General features: G+C 42.3%; 1 protein-coding gene across 8 annotated transcripts in view; it reads right to left on the reverse strand.

Moving 5' to 3' along the window:
• Positions 1–3,991: 3,991 nt before the first annotated feature.
• The window catches only part of mllt10 (MLLT10 histone lysine methyltransferase DOT1L cofactor), a 46,250-nt gene continuing 23,549 nt past the window's right edge, over positions 3,992–26,692 (reverse strand). For 2 of the 8 annotated variants that reach the window (XM_061758130.1, XM_061758137.1), the window contains 13 exons: positions 26,252–26,350; positions 25,511–25,847; positions 24,320–24,529; positions 21,731–22,186; positions 16,523–16,677; positions 13,016–13,133; positions 11,090–11,252; positions 9,922–10,115; positions 9,392–9,541; positions 9,227–9,273; positions 8,088–8,368; positions 6,865–6,885; positions 6,594–6,747 (listed from right to left, as the gene is read on the reverse strand). In XM_061758130.1, the coding sequence (XP_061614114.1) occupies positions 6,609–6,747; positions 6,865–6,885; positions 8,088–8,368; positions 9,227–9,273; positions 9,392–9,541; positions 9,922–10,115; positions 11,090–11,252; positions 13,016–13,133; positions 16,523–16,677; positions 21,731–22,186; positions 24,320–24,529; positions 25,511–25,847; positions 26,252–26,350 (2,370 nt within the window). In that variant the 3' untranslated portion in view covers positions 6,594–6,608. Of the gene's footprint in view, positions 6,567–6,593; positions 6,748–6,864; positions 6,886–8,087; positions 8,369–9,226; positions 9,274–9,391; positions 9,542–9,921; positions 10,116–11,089; positions 11,253–13,015; positions 13,134–16,522; positions 16,678–21,730; positions 22,187–24,319; positions 24,530–25,510; positions 25,848–26,251; positions 26,351–26,692 lie in introns of those variants that run through there. The other 6 variants (XM_061758132.1, XM_061758134.1, XM_061758135.1 and 3 more) reach the window with 6 other exon arrangements.

Consider the following 26,692-nt stretch of genomic DNA (forward strand, 5'->3'; position numbering starts at 1 on the left):
TCCCTCAGCATGCAAGTCCTGGAAGAGTTCATCAGGGGAACGGAGCCCACCTACGGCCAATCACTTGGAAGTAATTATCGGTAATGATCTGCGTGTGACTGATCTATTTTTACCTGATGATCAAACCCAGAGCTCATCTCACCGCTATATCCCGTCGCATTCATTATAGGCCCGCGCACTTCCATTCATCTCTGCCAGCACCGCCGTGGAGTTCCTCACCACTGCGCTCACTGAGATGCAAGAAACTGAAATAAAAGTTGGACAACACATTATTGGTGTGTGCATTACAACATCCTCCATCCATCCATTTTTCCATTGGTTACTTCACACAAAAGACAAACTATACACTGGACTGGTCACCGGTTAATCACAGGGCACCCCATTTGAATATATTCACGTTATTTAAAAAAAAATGCTCACTGTCAGATTTGCTGGAAAAACAACAACAACAACAACAACTTAAAAACAGAAGACGTGTATATATAAACAGAACGAGGGCTTCTGTTTGAGTTTAATTGAATTTATACATAATTCAGTGATTTTCTGTTTGGGGGTGGGTCATGTGGCTTCACTGGCCTCATACTTGATGGTCCTCAAAGCAGACAGCAGGTCGCCATGACAGACAGAAGTCGTACGTCTTATTTATACTGCCCAGACGAACACAGTAGAAGAACAAGAATCTGTCATTTGTAGTAACTGCAAATGATAACGATTGATAATGACTGAGATAAGAGTGCAGTGTTGTAAAGTATGTTTTTTTTTCTAATGAGGAGATTACAGATTCCCGGTTGACCATGAACTCACCACACTCAACCATGCTATGAAATGGCGATTTTTTTATTTATTTTTTTTTTAACAAAAAAATGTCCTTGGCGTTAAGGTTATTTTTTATTATTATTATTATTATTATTATTATTAAGACTGGAATATGACTTATTCTTTCGCTTTTTTTGTAGTAACTAGGCGGAGGACGCCAACAAGGAAGCTGTTCGCTCTAAGCTGTGTGAAGCTGCATTTCCCTTTCAAAAGAAGGGGAAAAGCAGGCGACGCAGATTCACACAACGTTGTTTATTTTATTTTATTTTTTTCAATTATAAATATCATTAACTGCTGAATTAAAGCACGTTTGACCACCCGTTTACCTCCAACTCACGGATTTTTTTTTCCCCACGAATTTCCTCGAGCCGGTTATGCGAGCGGGAGTCAGTGGGGGAGAGACGGCGAGCTATGCCGCGCAGGCATTCACTCTGCCGGCAGGCGCGCGGACAACACGCCGCTGAGTTCCCCGGAGGTCGCCGCTTCCCTCGAGCCGAGACGGGAAGCTTCACGTCAATCGTGCTGAAACCAAATTAGATTCTGATTAACATATTCACATAAAACATGAACATTTCAAATACATGAATTATGTTAGAATTTAGATGTGTTTGTGTGTGTTTGTGTGTGTGTGTTTGTAGGCTTTGCAGAAGATAAAACATTTAAGAAAAATTGAATAGATAAAAAAATATTATAACAGATGATTGCTCAAATTATATTGAAACCCTTTTGACGTACTTTTTTTCTGATGGATTTAATTAGATTTAAAAAAAAAAAAAAAAAAAAAGCTGTTTCTTCCAAAAGGAATTTATCAACTTTTTAAAATCTTGTAGTGTTTAAATTTTTTTTGCCCTACATTTCTGTCGAACTTGTATCCTTTGCCGATTACAAAGTAAAAAAAAAAAAAAAATTGATTTGATTAAACAAGTTTTTGCAACGTCAAGAAAAATGCTAGCTGTCCTTTAACATGGAGTGTGTGTGTGTGTGTGTGTGTGTGTGTGTGCGTGCGTGAGAGAGAGAAAGAGTGTGACAGCACAGTGTCACTCTGCAGAAGAATACAAGCTGTCTGAGAATGAAGAGGGATGAAGCAGGATCCTGCTGCTTCTTTTCGTCACCATTATCCTACAGGAGAGGGACCTGTGCGGGGGCACGCACACACACTCACACAGACACACACACACACTCACACACTGCTCCCTGGGAATTGCCTCAGCTGTTCCCCGCAACGCTGAGCTTGTCCTCGTCCTCCTGCCACAGCCCTAAAGCTTTATCTGGCAGCTCTGGTTCCTCAGGGCGCTGTACCGAGGCCCCTGGCAGCCGACTGCAGGTTCCCAGCCAGGATTAAGCCTCTTAATGACAGCCACTCTGTGATGATTCACACTGCATTACTGTACACATCAGCTTCTGCCTCGTCCTGCTAATGGTTTCTTACTCTTGAGCCTCTTTTCCCCCTCTGCGTTTATTGTTCTTTGTTGCCTCCCTTTGAAGAAACGATCTAATTCAATAATTTAAAGAAATTGACCAAAAACACGTGTCCAAATGCGTAGAAATTACTCATAGAATTACAATTATTTTCTCAAATGGGACTATTTAATTGGAGGTTGCTGATTGTGTGTAACAATTATGGAGAACATTTTTGATTTATTTGTATTTTTTTTAACTCCACACCAGCTATATTGAAAATATACTAACTGTATTGAAATGTCATATTTTAAATAATATTGACAACAAAACAAAAACAAAATCATTGGACCCTTCATAGATACCCCTGCAAAATGGAAGATCTGTATTACAAAGATTGCGTGACAACGTGTAAACTAATTCACATTGTTTAACTTACACACTGTTTACTGTTGTTGTTTACAATGTTGTGAAACTGGACAGTATGAAACTGAGAGCATTAATAAATGGTATTTTTCCAGCTGTATGGATCTAAAAATAACGGGAATAAATTCAATCCAATTGGCAGTCCTATAATGTGAATAATAAATACAATTTGATTCCATTAGAATTCAGTCCCAGCGGGTCATTTAAAAACAGTAGCAGATCAAATATGCATCAATATATTCATGCAGTGCTCAACATAAATGAACACACCCCAACAGATTTGTTAGAAATCCGAATGAGTATTTGCTATTCTACAAAACCGCTAAGTCAAATGCGGGCCGTGGACTGCCAACGAAATTTGCCAATATGCACACGCCAGCGGACGTCGAGCAACGCATGACGTGCGTTTCTTGAGCAAACGCGCATTCGCCCATTGATTCCTTTGAGCAAATAGAAGTGGAGCTTTCCACAAGCACATCCACACCCACTGTGTCAGCTGAGCCATGTGGCCTACATTGGCCATTCGTTCAATCATCCGGGGCTTCGCCGTCCCGCTTTGGCTCTCAGGCCTGTTTTGACTTTGCTATCAGGCACCTGGTCAGGCGGCACACGGGGGTCCTCCATCAGCTGGTGCGAGCACCGCCCCCGAAACACCCGAACCCCCCCCCCCCCACCGAACCCCAGGGACGTGGGGGTGGGGAGGGCTGATGATGGACACAGTGGCTCTGCTGTGTTGGGAAGCAGCTTAGAAAAGAGAAGCGCCTAGGTGGTGCTGCTGCTGGAGGTGTTAAACAGGCTGGGGTTGACTGACAGGTCTGATGCTGTGTAAAGGCGGGTGGAGGAGGGGGGCATTTTGGGGGTGAATGAGCAAGTGCTCGGTAAAGAGGGGGGGGGGCGTTGAATTCGTCGAATTGTGTCGTGAATGCCGGGGAAGTGTACGTGTGGTGGGGAACAGGGGGTGGAGGAGGGAAGTGAGCTTTTAATTACCAGGGCAGAAGCAGATGTAGCAGAGCGGTGCCCCCACCTTTTAACACACGCGCGCGCACGCTCCTTCTTAGCAGCTGGAAGTCATCAAATGTGTGCGCGTGCGTTTATTGAGGACAGCAGCGGCCTTGGGAGCTTTGCTCAAATTGGAAAGATGCTCACAACTTCTTGATAGTGTTATCAATGCAAATTACACCGAACGGTACACTTTTTCTAAATTAACGCATTTAGAAAATAACCCCGATGATGCTTATTTAGTGTTCGATGCTTTGGAACAGGTTTGTGGAAAATAGTCAAAATTGTTGTGCAAATGTGTGGCCATCTTATACTCTCGTAGACCATCCCCTCGAAAAGACAGCTCAGCCTGTGACTTAAACCAGAGTTGTTGCTTTAATTTGTGATCTGAAATACAATGTCAGCTCCCCACCCACCATTATTTTGTTACTCGTACAAACGGATACAAACATTTTGTGCACAGATGAAAACGCGCTGCACTGGAGTATAAAATGTCAAGAAAAACAGTGAGAAACCTTTAAAAAAAAAAAAAAAAAAACGAAACACAATGTCCCTGCACATACAAAAATAAATTAATACTTTGTGTCCAGTAAACCTCCAACCTTATTGTCAGCTCTGACCCCTGAAAATCACACATACAAACTGAGGCTTCATTGGCTTTCCTTCGCACAAACGCTTATGTACACCCTCGGCCCATGACGAAGAAGATCTATTTACATTTAAAGAGGTAAAAAGTGGACCCCGCCCCCCGCCCCTTATTAAACAGCTGCAGTCACACAATCCCCATCATCAACCATCAAATTATCAACACGTGAGCCAGAATAGAAGTCAATCAAAGGGTTTACAAGAAACCAAAAACAGGAAAACAAACTTTACACAGTAGTACAAGGTGATGTTAAATACCAACATCTGAGGACTTGGAGGGTAGAATCATCTTACACCCGTTACATAAATAAATTAACAGCACAACACAAAAGTTTGCTTTAATATTGAAGAATACAGCACAAATTCTTTTTCCTGGTGTTTCTTAATCTGTTGGCTTGGCAACACAGTTTAATTGACAGCAGCATTGAGCGAGAGCAGAGTGATAGAAAGGAAAAGGGAAACATGTCAAACAAAACAAAAATAAAACCAAAAACAAAAATTTAAAAATCAATGCTTGGCCTCAGGCACTTTGGGCGTGGAGGCTGATTGGCCGGTCCTGACTCTTGTGGATTTTTATTGGCCACTGCTGTCGGCCATTTAGGTCCTGCGTGTTGGAGAGGTAGTTGCAGCTAGGGGGGCTCATTCAAGGATGACCACTTCCACGTGTTGACACACACACACACACACACAGGTATGTGGATCCGCGTGTCCCTCTGAACGTTTCAATTTCTTTGTGGTTTCTCCTGTGGACATTTGTGCCCTTTTAAGTGAGCCCTATCACGGGTTGCCCCGCGAGGGGAGAGTCACAAGCAGGCTGCCATCAGTGACGACTGAGCCAGACTTGGCTCCATGACACACAAAGGAAGGCAGAGCGGCCATCGTGGAAACGGGCGGGATATCTTATGCCAGACAGATGCCAAACACGCACCTGCTACTGTGGAAGGGATTCTGTTTTTTTTTTGTTTTTGTTTTTCTTACAAAACATACTGTGCGCTCTTTGTTTGTGTTTGCAGTCTTGCGAGGAAACGCGTGTGGTAACGTGCGGAGGCCCCTGAGAGAGTGACGCAGCAGAAAGACCAGACCGTGGTTGGATGAAAAACATCCAAAAACAAAGTAGGGGTGGGACTCCATTCAAGAAATTCATTCATTCATTCATTCATTCATTGGAGGCTTTGTAATTAACGTCGATGAATCACATTTTTTTAATCGTATAACAGTATTTGTCCTAAAAAGCAACATTAAACATGTAACATAATTTAAATGAATTTTTGCGGACGACTGTATCAAATAATTGACACAGGCGGGACTATTGTTAACGCTGGAAATATGAATTTAATTGCATTTCAATACAAATCAGTAGAAAAACTAATAGAAAATATCCCTGTCCAGAATTAAACCGAGCTAAAGTTAAAGGGCCATTTTAGGACAGTTTTTTTTTTCTTTTATTAATTTTTTAAAAAACATTATTGCCTTTAAATGGTTTCTGTGTGGCAGTTGAAAAGTCGGATCTCATATCGGAGGGTTGAAGCGCTTTGGCGGTATGAAAACGTCTTTTAGCGCAATTTGCACAAAATCGCGCTTCTCAAGGCTTCCATCGGGTATTTTCTTTTCATGAAATTGACCTCCCATCAGTCCGAGCAACGCTTTTTCATCCAATTCCTCCATTTTGGTAGCAAAGCCCTGACTTGTTTATCCAACGAAAAGTGCACCAGGAAATCACGCACTGACGAAGGTTCAGCATTGTTGGGAACACAAAACGTGATGAAAATGCTATTTTATGAACTAACTAATTTGTTTGTAATTAATTAATCGCAATGAATGTGTTACAGTCCCACCCCTACTTAAAAAAAAAAAAAAAAAAAAGTGGAACGGTTGCAGAAAAAAAGTGAGTTTGTGACTGAAAAATGTAGTATTTGGCCCATCAATTACAGAAATAATGAACGTCGAATCCAAATACGACATGTCATGTCTTTTCCTTCCTGCGCAATTCCAACAACCTTCTTCTGCAGCCCTGAAGCATGAATGCAAGTGTACTTGAGCACCAAGAAGGGCTTGATGGCTGTTGATGGAGCAAATGTGGCCAGCGTAGGACTGCAGCTGGTCCTGATGTTGCTGCGTTAGCTGCTGCTGGGAGACAGCGGCGCAGAAAAACCATAAGGGGGGCGGAGTAGGGAATGAAGAGGGGAAATAAATGGGGGGGGGGGGGAATTGTTGAGATCAGACACATTTTTCCAGACAAGAGATGTGGGAGGGACAGAGGGGTGAAGTTAATGCAAGTGCTCCTAGAAAGATGACAAATACGGACGGGGAAAGAGGACAAAGATTTATTCATTCATTGCATTGAAACATATAGTAGCTAACTGTGCACGTAGTCGTACCGCTGAGGGCTGAGACGCCAGCAGTTGCTGGAGCTGATGCTGCTGGAGTAGCCTCTGCTGGTCTGCCAAGCTGAGCCGCGCCGCACTAGCAACAAAGGAAACAGTCAGACGTGGTTTTGATATGAAGACGGAGAGTAGAAAGTTTGAACAAAATGGTTCCCAATGAAGCAAATGTTGGGTTTAAACTTCCCGTCTGTCTCACCTGTGCTTACTAGCTCCAGAGCTGGAACGGAACAGTGCAACACGCCAGCAAAAGGAAACAAAGAAGAAGCATTTCAAAATTTGGGTCTGATTTACTAAGATCCCAAATAGCGGGCGCTAAATTGCGTTTCACTCAGTAACAGGTTACATGCGCTGTTGGCAACAGGTGTTAAAAGTAGAGAGACTGCTGTCTTAAAAGCTAAGTGAAATGAGCATTGTAGCTCTGATGATTTGCACCATGGGACATTTGGGAGCGCAGAATGAAGTTTGAAGTGATGGAAATGGAAGTGTTAGTGGAAGAGGAAAACGTATGAGTGAGTTACGGAACATAAATTGATCACTGCGATTCATTTGGGGAAGCCAGCAACCGCAAAAAGCCATGTTTGATTTAACGCACCCTGAGTGCATGGCCATTTGAGCTATGTGAGCATCGTGCGTAGCATAGCATTTCAAACCTGGAAAACGAGCAAAATGAACTCTGCAGCAATTTTGAGTGTTTGGCACAGTAGTAGATTAGCTTGCAAATCCGTTTGCGTGGGCAATCAAGTTTGGGCCTGTTTTTGCGTGGGCAAACCTGTAGAAATGGCTCTTGGTGTTTTAAGTGAAAAGTGGCACAAATACAATTGGGCCTCGGACCGCATTTTTTGCTTGGTCACGCAGTGCGGTGGATCTGTATGCCATTTTATGGCGGAAGAGTCTTGCTGTGCAACACGGGAGCCTGATATGGTCCCTCGGTAGGCATTTGTATTATAATGGATATTTATTGGGAATGCAGTTAGACAGAACGAGGTTTGGGAGGGGAAAGAGAGAGAGAAAATAGAGAACAGAGCCACTCAAAACAATGCCAACAATATCGGTATGTAACGGTGTATGACAACAGCGACGTTACAATGGTCAGACGTCGGATTCCGTCTTTCTTATGTGGACTAGGAAGGCAGTGGCAAAATAGAACAGGATAGGAGAGGGCAGGGCAGGGCAGGGCAGGGCAGGGCAGGGCAGGGGTAGTGAGCCAGGCAGTGCTAAAACAACTAAAACATTGGAGTGCAAATAGGAAGCTAAAGTCATCGTATGGGCTGTGTGTAGCAATTTGAGCCACTAAATCCCACAGGCACATGTCTCCAGAAACATGGTCATGAATCATTGGCTTCTAATAGCAATTTAAGAATGATACCTCACAGCTTAAAAGCAATCAAGATGATGTGGACACTATGCGGCATACACTACCTGTTATTGACGGGTAAGATGGCAGTTCCTGTTGCGTGCGGGCTTCCGGTCCCCGCTGACGTCTGGATCACACCGTTCAGTGCGCCAACGATACCCCCCACGCCAAGCGCATTTCCGGCACCGAAGGTGCCCATCAGTCCTGATATGCTGCCCAGCCCAGCGGTCCCTGCGGCGATGACACCGTTTAGTTGCGGCTGAGGTGGGCTTTGGGAAAGGGAGGGGGGGGTTGACAGGGAAGACGTGGAGCCGCTACTGCTGTGGCCACCACATGATGCACTGTCCTAGAAGGAATACAAATATTGAATGAATGATAAATGCCCGGGGGGGAACATATGTCAACAGTCTGTTATCTTGAGCAAGTTGATGACATCTTATGCTCTCCTCATGATACTGAGGGTTTGTAAAAAAAAAATGTTTTTTTAAATACCACGTCCACATTCGAAAGCACATTTGTAGCCTGTCATATACATGCGCCAAATCTACACATGCTTATAACACCTAACCGTAAGGACATTTGGTCAATCACAAGCCTAAAGAAAGTCATTTCTGGAAAAGGCAGAATGACAAAGTAGACAACCACAACATATCGGACAAAGCAAGCTACAAATGTTCATAGCAAATTTTGAGCAACAGTAATGTAATGTAAAAAAAAAAAAAAAAAAAGTATTTTGAAGGACACTGAATCAGAGAATCAAGTAGCTTAATAACCTAACATTGACTCATGTTGGGAAATCAGGCCCAGGGGGTCCTTAGCTTACAACGGTTTCGTTCCTACGCCGGCAACAAATGTGTAGTAACAGAGTAGCAAAGTCAGAATTGCAGTAAATATTTGTATAAAAAAAACACTTCTGGGCCATATATGTAAAACAATCAATTTAAATACAATAAGTAAGGCAGTTACTGAGCGTGCCTTCTTGTGCTAAGTGATGATACGCACGCTTACACCGCTTTGCAAATTAGTTAATTGTGCGTCCTTTGTAACCTCAAATCATCATATCTCTGTAAACCGGTACCGTAGTAAACTGAGGACCCCGTTGTATTGTTCGAAACAAAAAATTGATGTGATCCAATAAAACTGTGACCTGTTGATACGAGCAAAACACTTTAGTGTGTTTCTTATAAATCAATGTGTGCTTTACCTGAGCTGCCACAGGTAAAGATGAGTCAGTGGCTCCTCCTTTAACATCTACAACACAATGTTATCAGAGTCCATAAATGAAACTAGACAACAGGTGTCCATTCCGAGTAAATGTTTTATCTTGAGTGAAAGATCTGCGTGCATGCGCGTGTGTGTGTGTGTGTACCAGAGGAGGCCGAGGTGGGCGTGAAAGGCACTGATAGCTGAGCACTGAGAAGCTGCAGTCGCTCTCGCTTCATGGTGAGAGTTTTAATCTGCTCCTCCAGCCTCCTGTTCTCCTCCTGAAGCTGATGGAGGGACTTCAGCATGCCCACCACTGAAAGGCAGAAAGAGAGAAAACAGACAAGAGTTGACAGTCAGCGGCTGAACTGTCGGAGTTGACATTTGTGTGCGCTGCGAGAGAGAAGGCAGAGAGGGCCTTCAAACTGGCACCGGTGAAAATACAACAACGCTACATTGCACAGACTTCACATGGCCTGTTTTCAGTTGCCACTGACTGATTTGACATCTCGAGACCAGAGGGAGGTCAGAGGCCAAGATCAGCTACAGCACAGTGACCCCGCTGCCTGACTTGGGGGCGGGCCTTGCCAAACACAAGAACTTAAACTGAGTGGGCCAGATCAAGGTCAACCTTTCTCTCTCCCCAAAAATTGATCCATGAACGGACGTCAACGGATATGGCGCGAGGCCTCTCACCATCTCCCTGCGCGCCCTGCTGCAGCAGGAAGCTCTGCCCCTCATTCCATTGCCTTTCCAGGAGCTGCTCTATCGTGGTGGCCACCGGGTGCAGCGTCTCGCCGCCGCTTCCCCCGGCTCCTAGCAACCCGAGCCCCGGTCCCGGCAACGACCCCGATGAGTCATAGCGGATCTGTAGGCCGCCAATTGGTGAGCTGAATAGAGGGAGAGCCAGAGAATGCAAGCACAGATAGAAAAGGAGCGATAGAGAGGTCAATAGGGAGATTAACGACCAAACATAAATGTCAGACAAACATAGACACTGCTGGCTATAAAACTACATCAATTTGTTGTTACAGTGGCCTCTAATGAACAGGGGCCAGGCTTGCACTGTGTGTGTGTGTGTGTGTGTTAGTGAGAGGGAGACAGGGCAGGAGAGAGACGACGTGCAAGATGACACAGATGATGGAAGTGGACTATGTTGACGAGTTAAATCTTGCCGTGTGCGTCTTCACCAACTCTGGCAAAGTTTTTAAAAAACTTTCTCGACCAAAATATGTGCTATCGAACATGACTCAAATATGATTAATGAAAAGATATTACATTAATGTGCAAAAACCTGCAGATTAAAACCTGCAGACATATTAACATTTGCTGGTTTTATCTGAAATTGCCAAAGATTCCTATAATAATTACAACAATATACAAAAAAAAAATGCTTTTGTTGTTAAATACTAAAATGACAATGTCACCAACCTTCTCAAGTGAAATCATCCATTCAACAAAAATACAAAACTAAAAAAGGATTTGTGTCATTAAAAGTCCATCTCGACTGAAGCTTTGAAAGAGCTTTCCCAGAAAGAAACATTGAGAGAAAAAGAAAAGTCTTTCCTTGTGTGATTAGAACAAGAACATTTCCAATTGCAGTAGAAAGAGTGGTTACCACCTTCAAAAACACAGGTTATCGTTGGCTGACAGAGCGAGAACTGCCTGTAGGCGTGGAGGAGCTAAATGGGAGTGTGTGTTTGAGTGGCATGAGAGGAAGAAAGAGGAGATGGGGGGCCAGCAGAGGGAAAAGCAGAGAGGGGGATGGGTGCAGGGAAGGGGGTCAGTTTGGAATGTCAATGGGGATGAAGGGAGGGAGAGCATCTGTGTGTGTGTGTGTGTGTGTGTGTGCGCGTGCACTCACCGCGGTGTGGTCTTGGGAGAAGCCCTTATGGAGAAGCCCTGCACACTGACGCTGGTGTCTCCGGCTTCCTGATCTGCGTGCGTGCGTGCACGCACGTGTGCACACAAACAGACAGCCAGACACACACGCACAAATATTTTTTCCATTAAAATCCGTATCCGCACTTTGGAGAAAAAAAGAGAAAAAAAATAAACACACCTGAAAATAAACATCTGGGCACACGTGTTAATACCAGCCTGATTGTTTTGCCAAATCAGCACTAGCTACGTCGTTAATCATTCATGAGATATACGTCTTTTTTTTTTTTCCCCACTTCATTCAAAAAAGCTCTCTCTCTCTCTCTCTCTCTCTCTCTCTTTCTGCCCAGTGAGCTTCGCCTACTTGCTCTCTTATGTGCCCGCCTTCTTCTGGGCCAAGGGCCAGTTGCTTCTTTTCATTTCCCTCAGAGAGAGTAATGAATCACACATGCACACACACGCAAAAGCACACTATTGCATTTACATGCTAGCACTAAACTCCCCTCTACTTAAGAGAGTCAATCTAAGCATTTACCCTATTGGGTCAGCGCCATAGTTCTTCGCTCGACATCCCCCCCCCCCCCCCCCCCCCTTTTTTTTTTTTTTTTTTTTCAAAATGTACGTTCCCTGCGTAACCCTTTGCATCCTGGCGCCTCCCAACACACACAAAAAGCAACGGCTGCCAAAGCAAACAGGCGCACTTGCACACACACTCATACACAAAGCTTGCATGCCTATTTGCACATATACAGCAACATACATCTAATAATCTTTACTCTGCTTAACTGAATTAATATTTTTTTGAAAACTACTGCCATTTAAATCATAAATATAATTTTTTTTACCCCCCATAATTCAAATGTATTTCACTGTCATTGTCTACCAGACTCCTCCTTGCAAGCTCTGTTAATTATCTTTGAGAAAATGTTACAATTTTATTTTATTTTTTTAAAAGTGTGTGTGCATTTGTACCCTCTGAGATACACAGTGGCGAAATACACGCATTTATATCAAAACACCAGGGGGGTAATTAGTCATTCAGGGGCCCCAGGGCAAATACAATCACGGGGCCCTTCCGTGTCCAGCAAAGTTTTCGAATGTTCATATTTATCAACTAAAAATTGTGAATTTTGAGAACGCTCGATTTCTTGAGCGAGATAAGCCTTTAAAATTCTTCCATTATCTAACAAGTGAATTATCTTTACGCTTATCCTGTAATTGATGAGAACATGAATTATTTAATTTCATATAATTTACTATGGGCCTGAGGCATTAGCCTGTTCTTGCCTGATGACAGAAACACACATAGATTTTCAAACATGGATATGCAATTTTGGGGGAGTGTTTTGGAAGTGAAGAAATGTCATTGAATGTACAATTGAAAAAGTTCTACACACTGGGTTGGAATGAAGGTGGAAGAGCTGTGCATCATATCTGTGAATGACTTAGCATTGCTCTCTCACACTCACAAATGCATCACGTGCGCACGTACACACAAACACACACTCCTGTGGCCCTGTCATTCAGCCTGATTAGTGAGTTGACCTGCAGGTCAGAGATAATCTGACTCTGATGATGGCTGCATCTTTCAGGAAGTAACTAGTCTCATTTTGGAAAGGTCTCTCGTCATCACTGGACAGACAAGAAGCCACAAACCCCCTTCTGGAGTTTGAAAGTGTGTAAAACGTACTGCATTACAAAAATCACACGTGTTCATTTGATTGTTCATGAGGAAGAAAGGCGGGCGGGGAGGTCACGAGAGCTTGCGAGGAGGAGTCTGAAAATTTCCCCAGCATTGACCCATGACCTTTTTGCAGGGCCAGGAGGAGGAGGTGCTGACAATCCATTATGCATCGTCACCCTCCGACCTCTCTCACGTACGTTTGTGTCACATGGGTAAGCTCTGTACCTGCGGGCGAGGCCTCGGACTGGGCGATGAGCGCCGCCATGGCAGAGTTGGGATTCAGCCGGTTACCAAACATATGTGAGGGAGCCAGGTTGAAAACTGACCCTGGAAGGCCGCTCACCTGAAGAGGCACAGAAACAGTAAAAACGGTAAAAAGGATATTATACCACATTTCTTTAGTATCAGTTTGAAAAAAAAGAAAATAATCAAGCTACAGCACTTTCCAACTGTTGTGTCTAAGGCCTGCTGCACAATGCGTGATGCGGTTGAACCCAATTATATTGTGCTCTATCACATTTATTCAATGAGAAAATGGGCTGTAAATTGTGATGGCATGCGCCGGCGATTCGAATTTCGAATCGGGGCAAAACCAGTGGCAGACTGATCGCCAAATTCCGGGAAACAGTTCAGTCGGGTTTAGCCGTGTTGCTTCGTATGCAGAAGCCATGAAGTGGGCTCACCAATAAATTGACATCGGTCAATATGCAACTAATGTATTAATTTTTTTGCTGCGTGAAGATTGTCACACTGATCCTGTGTGTCTGTACGATAGTGCATGCTGTCCCTCCCCCTCACATGCAGACAAGCAGACCGGCGAACTCGCTTGACTGAGAGAAAAAGCTACAGAAACTGCATTTCCTTTACTCCGGGGTAAACTGTGACTTTGTCAAACAATATAACACTAGACTTTGGAGCCCCATGAGGTCCACGCGGAAACACGCCGGCACGTCAAGAACCGCATTCTACAAACCCCAATTCCAATGAAGTTGTGGTGATGTGTAAAAAAAAACTGACTGCAATGATTTGCAAATTATTTTCAACCTATATCCAATTGAATACACTACAAAGACAAGATATTTAATGTTCAAACTGATGAACATTATAGTTTTTTGCAAATATTCTCTCATTTTGAAATTGATGCCGGCTACACATTCCCGAAAATGCTGGGACAGGGGCAACAAAAGACTGGGAAAGTTGAGGAATACTAAAGCAGAAAAAAAAATAAAAATAAAAATCTTTGGAACATTCCACAGGTTAAAAGGTTAAATGGAAACAGGTGAGTGTCATGACTGGGTATAAAAGGAGCATCGCCGAAGCGAACGAATGAATTTATTTCGGAAAAGCATTATGATCATATACAAATGAACACCTTTAAAAGTTAAAGATAAAGAAAAACATTCAAATTGCTGGCCGAAAAGCTTAATTCTGAAGTTACAACCCTGTAAATGCTCTACCCCAATAGCATTAAAAAAACTATACTGCCACATGGATGAAAAGATTAAGTGCTGTTAATTGCTAATAATAACTTTTATTATGGGGAAAAATAAAACAATATCTCGACACACAAAAAAAAGTTGTGTTTATTTCTGTTCTGCTTCACACGTGAGGCCCAAAGCCCCTCAGAGAACTGACACAACTCCTGAAATGTTGACAAAGTGTTCCTGATCCATAGAGTTGAATCCAATTAAGGTACTTCCCAAATAAAGACCATGGAGCAAATGCTGGCGCTTGGGTGGGAGGGCGGAGAATGATAAGAGGGTAGGGAACAAAATGCCCCACTGTTTTTGTCCTTATCAACAGAGAAAAACATCATCACCACATGAAGAATACTGCACGATTATGTTTAAGGAGGTAGCAGTTTGATGACCTCAGTACAGATTATCAAAAAAAGGCAACGAAACACACTTTATAAATGGCTTATCTGCTTTGCTACAATGAGGCATGGATGGATGGGGAGGCAGACAACTGTGATATGGTGCAGTCATTCCGACACATCTGCTCACATTTAGAATATTGTCTGGGAGGAACAGGCTATTATCTCCCATTATTAAACATAAAATATGGAAAACAACCTGGAAAAATTCCATTCCTCTTAAAAAGTCATCCACTGTCCGTATTCCCTTCAGTGAAAAGAGTCCATATTTTTCCTCACGACCCCTCCTCCTCCTCTTCCCAGTACAATATTCCGACCTACATCCCATCGACATTCATTTTTCCTTTACATTCATTTTTCATTCAAAGACGCTCCCCTTCTGTCTGTCCTAGGCTGATAGCCAATAACAGGCAGCTCGAAGCAGGCTCGTGGCATCGGTCTGTCTTTAACACACGCGGGTCCTCCATGTGTGTTAAAGGCAGATGTGCTGACGGAATGATTTCGTTTCGTTAACTTTGGGTGCATGTGCATTTGCCTGTGACACACGCACAGGAGTGCATCATGTACTTTCACGTGTCTCTTATCTCTTGCTCATTCACATACTATAGAGTGAAAACATCGCCACCACGTACGCGTTCTATGCCTCCCAAGGCCATGCCGGGCCTGAAAAATCAAGACCACCCCAAAAAGCACACACACTCACGCACACAGACAGAAAGACAAACGTACAGACACACACACACACACACAGGTTCTATAGAGCCCCTTCCATCCCTACTGTGGTGCTTGTCAGATGTCATTACATCACAGGACAACAGAGGGAGAGTAAGAGAGAGATGGATGAATTGAGAGGGGGTAAAAGGGAAGGTGGAGGGGGAGAAAAGGATGGATGTGTGAACAAGCGGCAGAATGCACAAGAGGTGGTGAGGGGACACGGGAGAAAAATGGGGTTGGGTGGACACTGACAGAAAATTCTCTGAGGACATTTGGAAAAGAAGGAGACTAAGGTCAGTGACGACAGAATAGCACCCCCGGCCGGCACTCTTTCCCTCCTGACAGCACAATTGGTGCTTCGAAAGCTACAAAAATATCATCAGCTAATGTCTTAGGATTAGAATCAAACTAGTTAACTGGAAAAAGTTTATAATAATATTACATTTTTATCGAAAATACACACATTTTATATCATTTTCCAAGCTACTGGTTTTAGGGAAATTAAGTGTTTTAATGTGTCATATAAAAACTTCATACATATACATTCAAAATGTGTTTTTCTTTCCATCCTCCATTGTATGACCAAAATAACAAACGTGTCCATCAGTCATACAGTATATAGCATAGTCAGCATTAAACGGTTGTTTGCTTTGATTGATTTCCTGGTATACCACTAAGCATTCCTTAACTTTAGTCAGGATTTTAAAAAGCATCACTTTTCATAAAGGAATTTTTCTATGAAGGCCGCTAGTAACTGAAATTGACTGGCAAACAGCCCAGGTGCCAAAGGAATCGTCTGTTTTGTGAAAAACCTGACAACCTCAGCGCATGCACAGCACTATCAGCTCTCCAATAACTCACTGAGATTAGACAATTCACACAAGGTCAGGGCGCATGTGCCGCTCACATAATTAACGTGCCATGCAGAAAGATTTGCTCTGGAAGACTTAATTAGTGAGCGGTGGTTAATTTGAGCCTCTGCAGTTAATCTACGCTTCATCGTAAAGATGTTGTAGGATTGACAGGGGGTGCTGAATAAACTGCACGCGTGTATTTTTTAAGTGAAAGAGCCGAACAGAAGGATAAGTGTGTGTGTGTGTGTGTGTGTGTGTCGTAAGCACGGCTCTTGTGTTCGGACTCACGTGTGTGGCGGCCGTGCTGGTCAGGGGCGCGGTGGCTGTGAAAGGAGAAGGAGGGGCAAGCGAAGGTGTGAGTGGCAGTTGGTCCGAGGTGACTCCGCCCATGGCGACAGCTCCAGGCCCCGACAACGACGACCCATCGCCATTGGAAAAGACACCTGTGAACAGTCAGTTAAAAACCCTTATTCGAAATTCACAGTTGACACATTATTGCATAAAGATGACATATGGCAAGTAAAAAAATGTCACATTTGTGTACATGGACAATGACTATATATTGATACGATTTCTCTTTTCAAGATGAGTCAGTGCTGTTCTCAATTGTTTAGTTTTTTTTTTAGATTTACTGTCAAAATAATAAACACACACAATGACACCTTTTTCGTTCCTATACATTTGTAGAGAATTTTCACAATGGAATAACAAAAAAAAAAACAGGTAAATCTACATAAAATAATTGAGGAATAGGAATTGTCCCAACAGTCTTTGAGCTAACAATTGAGAACCCCAAACATATATAGGGTTAATAAACACGTCTTGTATACGTGGTCAAACAATTTTTGAGCGTTTCTATTACATTTGAAGCATTTTTGTCCTGAAAGGAGTTCCATTTCAAATTCCAGTCCAAACATGAAGAAACAAAACAGGAAAAATATTATCGACTGGAAGGTGCAAGAAACCCCCCAAAAGCCAGCAAAATATAATGATCAAAACCCAATTTTATATTGCACATAAAAAGGAGCAAGACTATTTTCACACATGCATGTGTGCACGCCTCATTTCCTTATCTCAGCCTGCGTCACTCACACTCACTCACACACACACACACACACACAAACGCTTATGCTCAGCCACTATCCGGGGATAAGCCCTGCCCCAGCCCCCTTTGACCCCAGCAGAGGTGGTAGTGGGGGGGGAAGGAGAGAGGGCCCCTTAGTCCCACAAAAGCCTGAATGGCTCAGGGCAGCATACATTCACTGGGGGAACAAGAGATCTTTGTGCCAGGGAGGGAGACGTGAGATGACGGGGGGAGCGGGAGCTATCTATACACTACACGGGCCTACATTCTATTTATAACACTTTGTAATATGCACCAGAAAAATGGATAAGCAAAAGCTGCAGTCACTCAGAGGGCATGTGCTTCTGTGAGATGTTCAGCAGCTAGATTAGAGGCCAAAGCAACAATTTATTAGCTTTGTTCACATCGACTGTCAAAAGCTTCTTACATTCATTGAAGTACCAGAAAAAGACGACATTGTAGGAATGTACGAACAGCTCAAGGTTCATTTCAACATTTATGATTGCTTATTAGGTATGATGGGAATATTTGAGCCACCACCATTCTGTTATAGCAAACAATATTAAATTAAAATTGTTCACAGCAGAGTCTACCTACTACCTCCATCTCAGGCTTACCTACACTTATTTGCTTCCATTTTGTGTTAGGAATACATTTAATATAAATACATAAAGAGTAAATCACCTTGAACAAACAGTTAAAAAAGCTTCTAATAATTTAAAAACCGCACACACATATGCCTGAGGGGGGAAAAAAATAAAATAAATATATATATATATATATATATATTATATATATAAACTACAGCATTGGTGGGACTCTCAACTAGCCCAAAATGTCTTATTATAACTTATTAATATGCTCAGTAACAGAACTCTTTCACACACCTATTTGCATCAGTCAACGTTCATGTCCTTTCCTCTTTCCTGCTCAGAACATCTGTAACGTTCTAAAATGAATACCAAGATTCGGTGAAACAAATATTTTGCTTATACTGTAAAGGAAATTGGTGGTCCTTTTATGAATTGTTAATTCGACCTACAAAGTAAATTAATGGCATAGATTTCATGGTTTTAAAATGAAAATATATTGTTTTGGACTACCTTTGGTTGCCTGAATATTTATTCCTCCATTTTGTAAAATCACCAAAACAATTTTACGCACAATCAACCACAACGCTCAAGATAGATAAATATAATTTCAGATGGGCAAAACAATTCAGAATGAGTAAAAACACAAATGTTTGTGCTATTAAACAATAAAAAAAAATGTCAAAGAATATTTTTCGGATTTGTAACCCTTTGAATCCTCACCTCCCACACACACAATTATGATGTGCATAAAAAAAAAATAATAATCTAAAAACATAAAAAATAACAAATTGTTAGTATTGAGAAAAAAAAAAGTTTCGTGCGCCTTCTTTTTTATGCTGTCACTTTCTCGCTGATGTGCACACACACACACACACACACACACACACACAAATGAATTCATGTCCAACCTCACATGTTCCATGCACAAACACAAACGAGTCCCACTCCAGCAGTCAAACATTAACCTAACCAAAAACTAACCCCCTGCCTCTCACCACCCACCAGCACATATCCATCAAGCTAAATATCTATCCATCAGCATGGTGAAGGAAAGCAGGATGATGGGGGAGGGAGGGCAGCCAAGGATTCTCCCCATTACTGCCCTGCATCGACCCTCGGCTAAATATTTACAATGTGAAGACGAACACGATGAACCCGCACACAAAAAAATACAAGGCCATATCGGCACCCTTTTTCCCCTACCTTCTCACACCAGTGGTGGTTACACATGACACCGCTACTATACGGAGCAACTTTTTTCCTTGACTACCACAGCACAAATAGCCTCTCCTATGTCTCTTGACCTTAAAAGTCATATAAAAAAATAAATCCAAAAACACACCTTTACAAATATTGCCAAGGGCAGAAAAAGACTGCTTTAAAAGTGTCGCTTTAAATACACCGATTTTTGGACGAGAATCCTTTTTTTTTTTTTTTTTTTATATGATTTAGACGACAGCAAAATGAAACAGGAAAGTAATATATATGTATGGCATTATAAATTGCTTCGGAATAACTATCCCCATCAAAAATACGTTTGTTTAATTTTGAGTAGACAACATTGCAGTCCCACCGTTATTAGAATATCCGCACAATATACCATGCAACCAGTAAGTTAAGTGACACAATTTAGAGTTTATGGTTAGGTAAGTCTATCTATATTACTAACATCAGACCACTAACATTTTCAGTTATAGCTAACATCAATAGACTTTGGGCTCCAAATCCAAAAATGATAAAAACCGAAATATTTCACATATGATTTGCAAATTGACAACAAAACAAATCACAAAACCTGACATTAATAGTTGAGTTAAAGGTAATGATAATCATATTACAGTTGATTCAGTTAAGTAGATCCTTGGCAAGTTTTGAAAACAAGCAATTGTCCATCAGATGAGGAATGACGTGAGAAGCAGTGGAAAAAAGAAAGAGCAGGTGGCTGGGAGACAGTGGCGACAAACACAAATGTGGTAATCCTGCAAGAAAGTAGAAATGCGGGATCTGAGAGATGTTCTGAACCATTTCCTCCAGCAGAGGGGAACTCCAAAGCAGTTGCCAAGCAACTGAACACAAAGAAAAAGAAAAAAAAAAAAAAAAAAAAAGCTGGGTAGCTCCACACACACACACACACACACACACACACCAAAATTTCATTGCAAGAAGCCAATTACAAAGCTTTGTATAACAGTTATTATGGGTTAATGTTAACCGTGGTAGGTTAATGTTAATATTTTCTCTTCAATAAAAATGTTGTCATTTCTATATAACATTAACATTTGGAGGATAATGGGATAAAAAGACCAGACATAGGGGTCTAAAGAACAGAACGAATGAAGAACAATGTAGCAGTGACTTAACACATTAACAGTAAAACGGGTTGCCCGCTGAAAGGTAAACTTCTGCATTTTAAATGTGGCATTAATGCAGCTTTTTATCTGGTTCACTCCCAGCAACAAATAATTTGGACTGTGTCCCAAATTATTTGCTATATGCTGTTTTTGCTCATTTTCATAATTAGGCAATGCGATTGAATGACAGTGATTTCATTTTTTCAATCATCATTAGCGTCTATAATACAGGTGTGTGCCACAAGATTTGAACATTGAGGGACAGTCCATTTATTACAATAATTTGTTTTCAAAAGTGAAACTTGGATGTTACATTAGTTCACCACACACAAAGTGGAACATTTCAAGCCTGTATTTCAATTTTGATGATTAGAAATGGACTTTCCCTCGATATTCCAATTTTTTCGCACATACCTGTAAAACAGGATATTATTGAACAAACTCGCCAAAATAGCAAACTATACGGAATATGTCGCTCTGAACGAACCTGCTTGATCCTTGAATCATACATAATTATTTCTAATAGTATGATATCGCTTAAACTTTTAAGATGTTCAGTGTTTTCATTACTTTCACAAGGAATTCACATTATTCGCACTTTTCAGGAGCAGAAAGATCTTTTTTTTCCCATGATGAATAATAACTGTGACTTGTTTAAATAATGTAGACTAACCTCAGAAAGTAATCTGCATTTAATTAGGCTCGTCTGGCATACTAACACTCAAAACTGTCTGAGATAAATATCAGTGATCTAAACATCCATAAAAAAAACAACGTATCGCTGGTGTCAGGCAGAATCCTTGCATCTCCAAAACCATCACTTTTGAGGAAAACAATAACATAATGGCACATTTGTTCAGCCACCAACATTGGATCATTAAAGAGACCAAGCCATTTTCAATACTTTAAATTGGTCAGTAATTTTTTTTTTTTTTTAAATAACAGAGCCAAGTGGGGACTGACCAATATGTAAATTTGGACATATATTTCCGTTCCAACAGTGACAATATGCAGACATCTCCCTACGAAATAAAATAAACTTAAATCCTATACACACAGTAATTCGGAACAACCCTTATGTAGCTACAGATCCTCGGTGCTTTTCATTGTAGATCTGTTAGCAAATGACAAATTACAGTAATCAGATGGAAGATCACTTGATCACTATAAGTATGGAAATGTTTTGATGGTATCAATATGTCTGTTTTATAACAAGAGTATCCTGTTTCACAATGGCTCAGGTCAAGGACAGAGGAAACTTGCATCCACCGTTCCAATTAGTCGTGCTTGAGTGAATGGAAAACGTGCTTGTCAGACACTGAGAAAAACACAGCAGCATTTCCACAATTTTACCAACACTCTTGCTTAACAGTTTAAGTGGCGGTTAGGCCTTCATTGCGAAAGGGCTGTGTCAAAATCAGTGTGCGTGCACGGAAACGGCCATGTTACGTTTTTGTGCTCTCCTCACCTGGCCCGCTGTTGCTTTGCAGACTCCCATTCCTGAGGAGTGAGGGCGACTTCTGAATCCCGCTGCCAACACCTACGACCCCAAGACCCCGCTCTCCTCCTCCCATTCCTAAACCACCGCTGGAAGCTAAGCCAGGGCGGCCAGAGAGGGTTGAGGTGGAAGATGTAGGGAGGGCTGCAGAGGAAGAGGAGGTGTTGGCTGGAGAGGTGGTGGGCAGAGTGAGGGAGAGTGACGACTCTGGCGGCTTGATCTCTGTTGTGAAGCAAGGTCCAAATCTGTTGCGCCAGTTGCCTTTCTTTTTCTTCTTCACTCCATCCTCCCCTACTCCTGAGGTCGCTCCAGCGATTCCCGGTCCGGTGTTGGAGGGCTGTGGCCGTTTATAGGCAGCAGAGCCGCTGAGGCTTGTCGTCTCGCTGGCTGAGAGACTGTGGGAATTCTCATAGAGCTTCCCGCCCACTGCAATAATAAGAACGCAACACTGAATATTTGGCTTTTTTTTTTTTTACATTTATCAGAAAACTGATGAAAAGTGGGATATGACAGAAAATATTTTTAAAACTCCAGACAAACAAATAAATAAATCAACAAACAATGGGAAAGGGGAACACGTAATTTGCAAGCCAAAAATCTGCATTCCCTCCTCCACTGTCACACAGGCCATAAGCACTAAACGTATCATCAATAAGATGATTATAAAAGTCAGGCTCATACAAGTTTAGACATTTTGTAACGTCTCTAAATGAACAAGGACTACTAGACTGCCCTTTGCGATGTTTGACATGATGAATGCAACTTAAGTAGAAAAGAGTCTGGATCTACTCAAGGTCCTGTGAGATGGGAAATGGGCTGCTGTCTACAATTGCTTGCTCACACGGGGTTGTGAAAAAGGACCATGTTACTTGGCATAAAAATGTTTACGTTTTACAGATAAATTGCAAAATTTCTGTTTGGAATTTTATGTATCATTACTACTCTAATTACAGACATGCAAACACCAAAGGTATGAAAAGGGTGACCAAAAAAAAAAAAACATTGCAGGGGGGGGCATTTAAAATAAAAATAAAAATTTTCAGCATAAATTTGGCAATCTGGAAAACTCTGAAGGGTACAATAAGGCAAAATAAACAAATTCTCTTCACGTAGAAAAACATTTATTTAGACCGCTCAAGTACATATTGTTGTACAAATTTAAGAGTCAAATCAAATTTGCCTCATTTCTTTGCTTTTTTGTCTTGACGTCCAACTTGAGCCAGGCCCATCTCCACCTGCACCTGATGCCTGCTTCAAGCGGTGCCACATGAATAGCATCCAACTCTTTAAGCACTCTCATTCTGGCTGACTAAAATCATTGTCTGTTTCACTTCATTCTTCACTATTACCAATATTTTTATGTTTTGATTGGCCATTTCTGAATTTGAAGTGAATTCATTCTGTGTTGTGACATAATCCCTAACGTGGCGCGCCCGTGCGTGTGTGTGTGTGTGTGTGTGTGGATGCACAGTCAAAACTACATAAAAACATTTTTAAAAAAACATCTGCAATTTACTGCACGGTGTTTTCTCAAGTTATAAGTGAGCTGAAATTATCACGGTTGGGCAGACAGGGCCAGACAATAATTCAATACCTCAAAGCTGTTGTTTTTGTTCATCTAAATGTAAGCAAGAGTAGCCCGCCGTTGCCTTCATGGTAACGGTGACCTTCCACGACGTCGGCACGACAATCAGCGGGGTTGACTTATCTATCTTATTAATGCCCAGGCACGGGAAGCCCAATGGAAGACGTTGTGTGAGGTCATGTGGCGTTCTTGTGTCATTTGATTGGTGAACTAGACTTAAACGCAAACAGTAAACTCCGCCCAATGCGGAAGTCGAAGTCTCGCGCGCGAAATAGTTGATAGATAAGCAATAATTGATCAAAGTAGCGAGCGACATTTAGATCATTGTAACGGAGTAAAAGTACCATTACTGCTTAACAGCGGCAGCGGAAGTGTTTTTTCTGGTCTCGTCAACTCCTGTGACTTTTCGAAAGCAGGTTCCCGAACGCACGGGGGGGAACCTCAGGCCAATGCACTCGCATATATGAGTCCGCCGCGGAGTAATACTCACAATTTCATCTGTGTGCGGATGGTGCATGTGTGGAATGGCTCTTGCTGCCAGCGTTCGAGGAGTACAAAACAATCTATGACGTCAGCGGCTGTAGCGACCATGACCCCCCCCCCACGCCGGAAAAACTAATCGAATCCATACGATTCACGTAAATGGCCTATTATGAGTTCATGTATGTAATTAGCGTCTCTGAGAATTAAATTTTTTTTGGGTGGGGCTTCCCCCATCAGGTGCACGATGTGTTGCAACATTTTTGTACATGTATCTGTGATATATTGACGTTTTTGTTTGTATTTATTTGAGCAATATCATCATTATACTCAGAGCCAGGATAATTTTAGTAACTATAATCTTGATGTGAAATTTCCAATCTGTTTCAGCACCAAATGTTACTAAACTTGCTCAATTTGAGTGTGTGTTTTAGTGCAACATAAAATCAAGTTCAGTTAACTAAAACCTGATAGAAGGAAAGTAAAAGTATCACCTGCAGGAGCGGTCGTTGCGAGAGAGCCAAAAAGATTTGTTGTTCCCTCTGAAGCACCACCCTCCGAACTCGGCTTGACAAGGCAGCTGAAAGATGGCGGTGACGAGAAGGAAGTCACACTTCCCGGACGCAAGGAGGAGTCGGCGAAGGTTAGGAAATCAGAGGACGTGGGGGCGGAGAGTGTCTTGCTGGCACTCGTCAACAGCAGCCCTTGATAAGACAGGTGTACGAATAATAATAATAATAATAATAATAATAATAATAATGCATACCATTTATATAGCGCTTTTCAAGCCACCCAAAGACGCTTCATAATTGCACACATTCATTCACTCCAGAGTCACACCCCAGTGGTGGAAAGCTACTAGTGTAGCCACAGCTGCTCTTGGGCAGTCTGACTGAAGCGTGGCTGCCATTCTGCGCCTACGGCCCCCTCAGACCACCAACAAACATCCAACCGCATTCCTTCGTAGGCAATATAGCCCAGGGACACTACAACGACATGGTTCCAGGGTGTACACTTACCCTCTGTACCACGCCGCCCCAGAGAAGGCAGAGGAAACGGGATAAGACAAGTGAATATGGAACACTTTGAAAAGGGTTGTCAAGATCCAATAGAGGATGAGCGAAAGCTTGGGAGGGGGCAGAGGAAGCAGACATTAAGGGTGTAACACCTCCTTACTACTTTCATTCCCATCAGCGTGGGGACAGCAGAAACAAGATAACCCAAATAATCATTCAATTGTTTTATTAATCTCCATCCGCTCTAGAGTCAGCCCTCCCTCTTCATGCAGTCCTCCCTCAGAGGAAGCAGGCAGGCGGATGAATACTATTCGCTACTCCTTGGATAGACAAAACACACACCTGAAGAGTGCTCAAGGTTCTGATTATAGAAAACACAAGAGCTTAGTGTAAGCAATGACTCCTTCAGGCTCTGACCTCCCCACATGTCTGTGTGCGTCTTTTCTCAGACAAGGCCCTAGATTACAGGAGCCGGAGGCCACAGACAAAACACTGTTATCAAGGTCACACAAAAAAAAAAGGGTTGGTGCCTGGTTAGAATCCAGTCACACAGCTTAAACACATACTGCGGGTAGACCACCGGACGATCTGACACTTTGTTGCCATGTTTGTAACTGCAGGCTCTTGTAAAAAATTAACATTCGGGAACATTTTCAGCTATCAATTTACCTTGGTGGAAAGGCCCAGTGGAGGCAGAGGCAGATGTGGAGGAGGTTGCCATGGTGACCACAGCAGAGGGGAGAGCTTTCCCTGAGGTGGTGAGAGACTTACGGCCACCCCTCGGCCCCACCGCATGACTTCCACTGGAGTTCTTCTTGCTCTTCATGTCAGACACCCCCTTCCCGGGATCAGCAGCAAGACATTCCTTGGAGCTTCCGATAGAATGAGTGGACGACACTTCCTGAAAGTTGACGTTGGTGAAACGGGCGTTACCGTCATCCAGTCGCTTCTGCGAGGATGCGGGGAGAGGTGGGCCCCCTCCCACTGAATTGCTGCTGTTGTAGGTCTGGAGGTGGAAGGTGGATAAGGAATATTGATTGTTAAAATAAAGGGAGCACATAAGGGAGCATGACAGGCAAGGGATCAAGGAAAGACACAATGAAAACTAACAAAACACCTTGCGAGGTATTAACCTTCTGCAAGTGCCAAAGACCATGCATTACTGACTGGGAAATTTAAGAAAAATCTCTCTGTGTCAAACAATTCTTTAATTCACACCTGCCTGTACATATCTAATGACAATTGGTTTAGCAGGACTTTTTTCATTCGTAATCCAGCTAGCTAGCAAACTACAAAGAAAACTTCCAGGGCAAGTCAACCCACTGATGACCAAAACGAGAACATTTGGCTCAAAACAAGATTTTATACTTTGAGAGCAGTTCACTAAAGAAAGAGAAGGCTGCCCCTCACCTTCTCTGGGACCATGATGTTTGGAAGAACAAGGGAGGGGGACATATCCATGGAGGTCTTCTTGTGTTTGGGTTTGTGTCTGTCCCGTTCTTTGTGTTTCTGAGTGTTGAGTAAAAAAATAAAAATAAAAAATAAAAAAAATAAAAAAAAATATATATATAAAAGAAAGGGGGGGGGGGGAAAGAAAGAAAAAGGAAAAAAAGAGGAAATAACACATAAGCAAGGCTACACTAAAAAAAATATTTGTAGACATCTTCAAAACACTGAGAACATGTAACCATTCTGGGAATAATTATTTTTAAAAAGATAGCGACTAAATCATTGGAATAGGGCCGTGGAGTAAAAGTGTGTGGTGCGTGTCTTTGTGTGCATGTGTGTGAGAGAAGGAAAAAGCATTACATTTCAAAGGATCACTCTAAGATGAAAGCGTCCAAAACACAA

The sequence above is a fragment of the Phyllopteryx taeniolatus genome, chromosome 20 (genome assembly GCF_024500385.1).
Source record: "Phyllopteryx taeniolatus isolate TA_2022b chromosome 20, UOR_Ptae_1.2, whole genome shotgun sequence".
Lineage (NCBI taxonomy): Eukaryota > Metazoa > Chordata > Actinopteri > Syngnathiformes > Syngnathidae > Phyllopteryx > Phyllopteryx taeniolatus.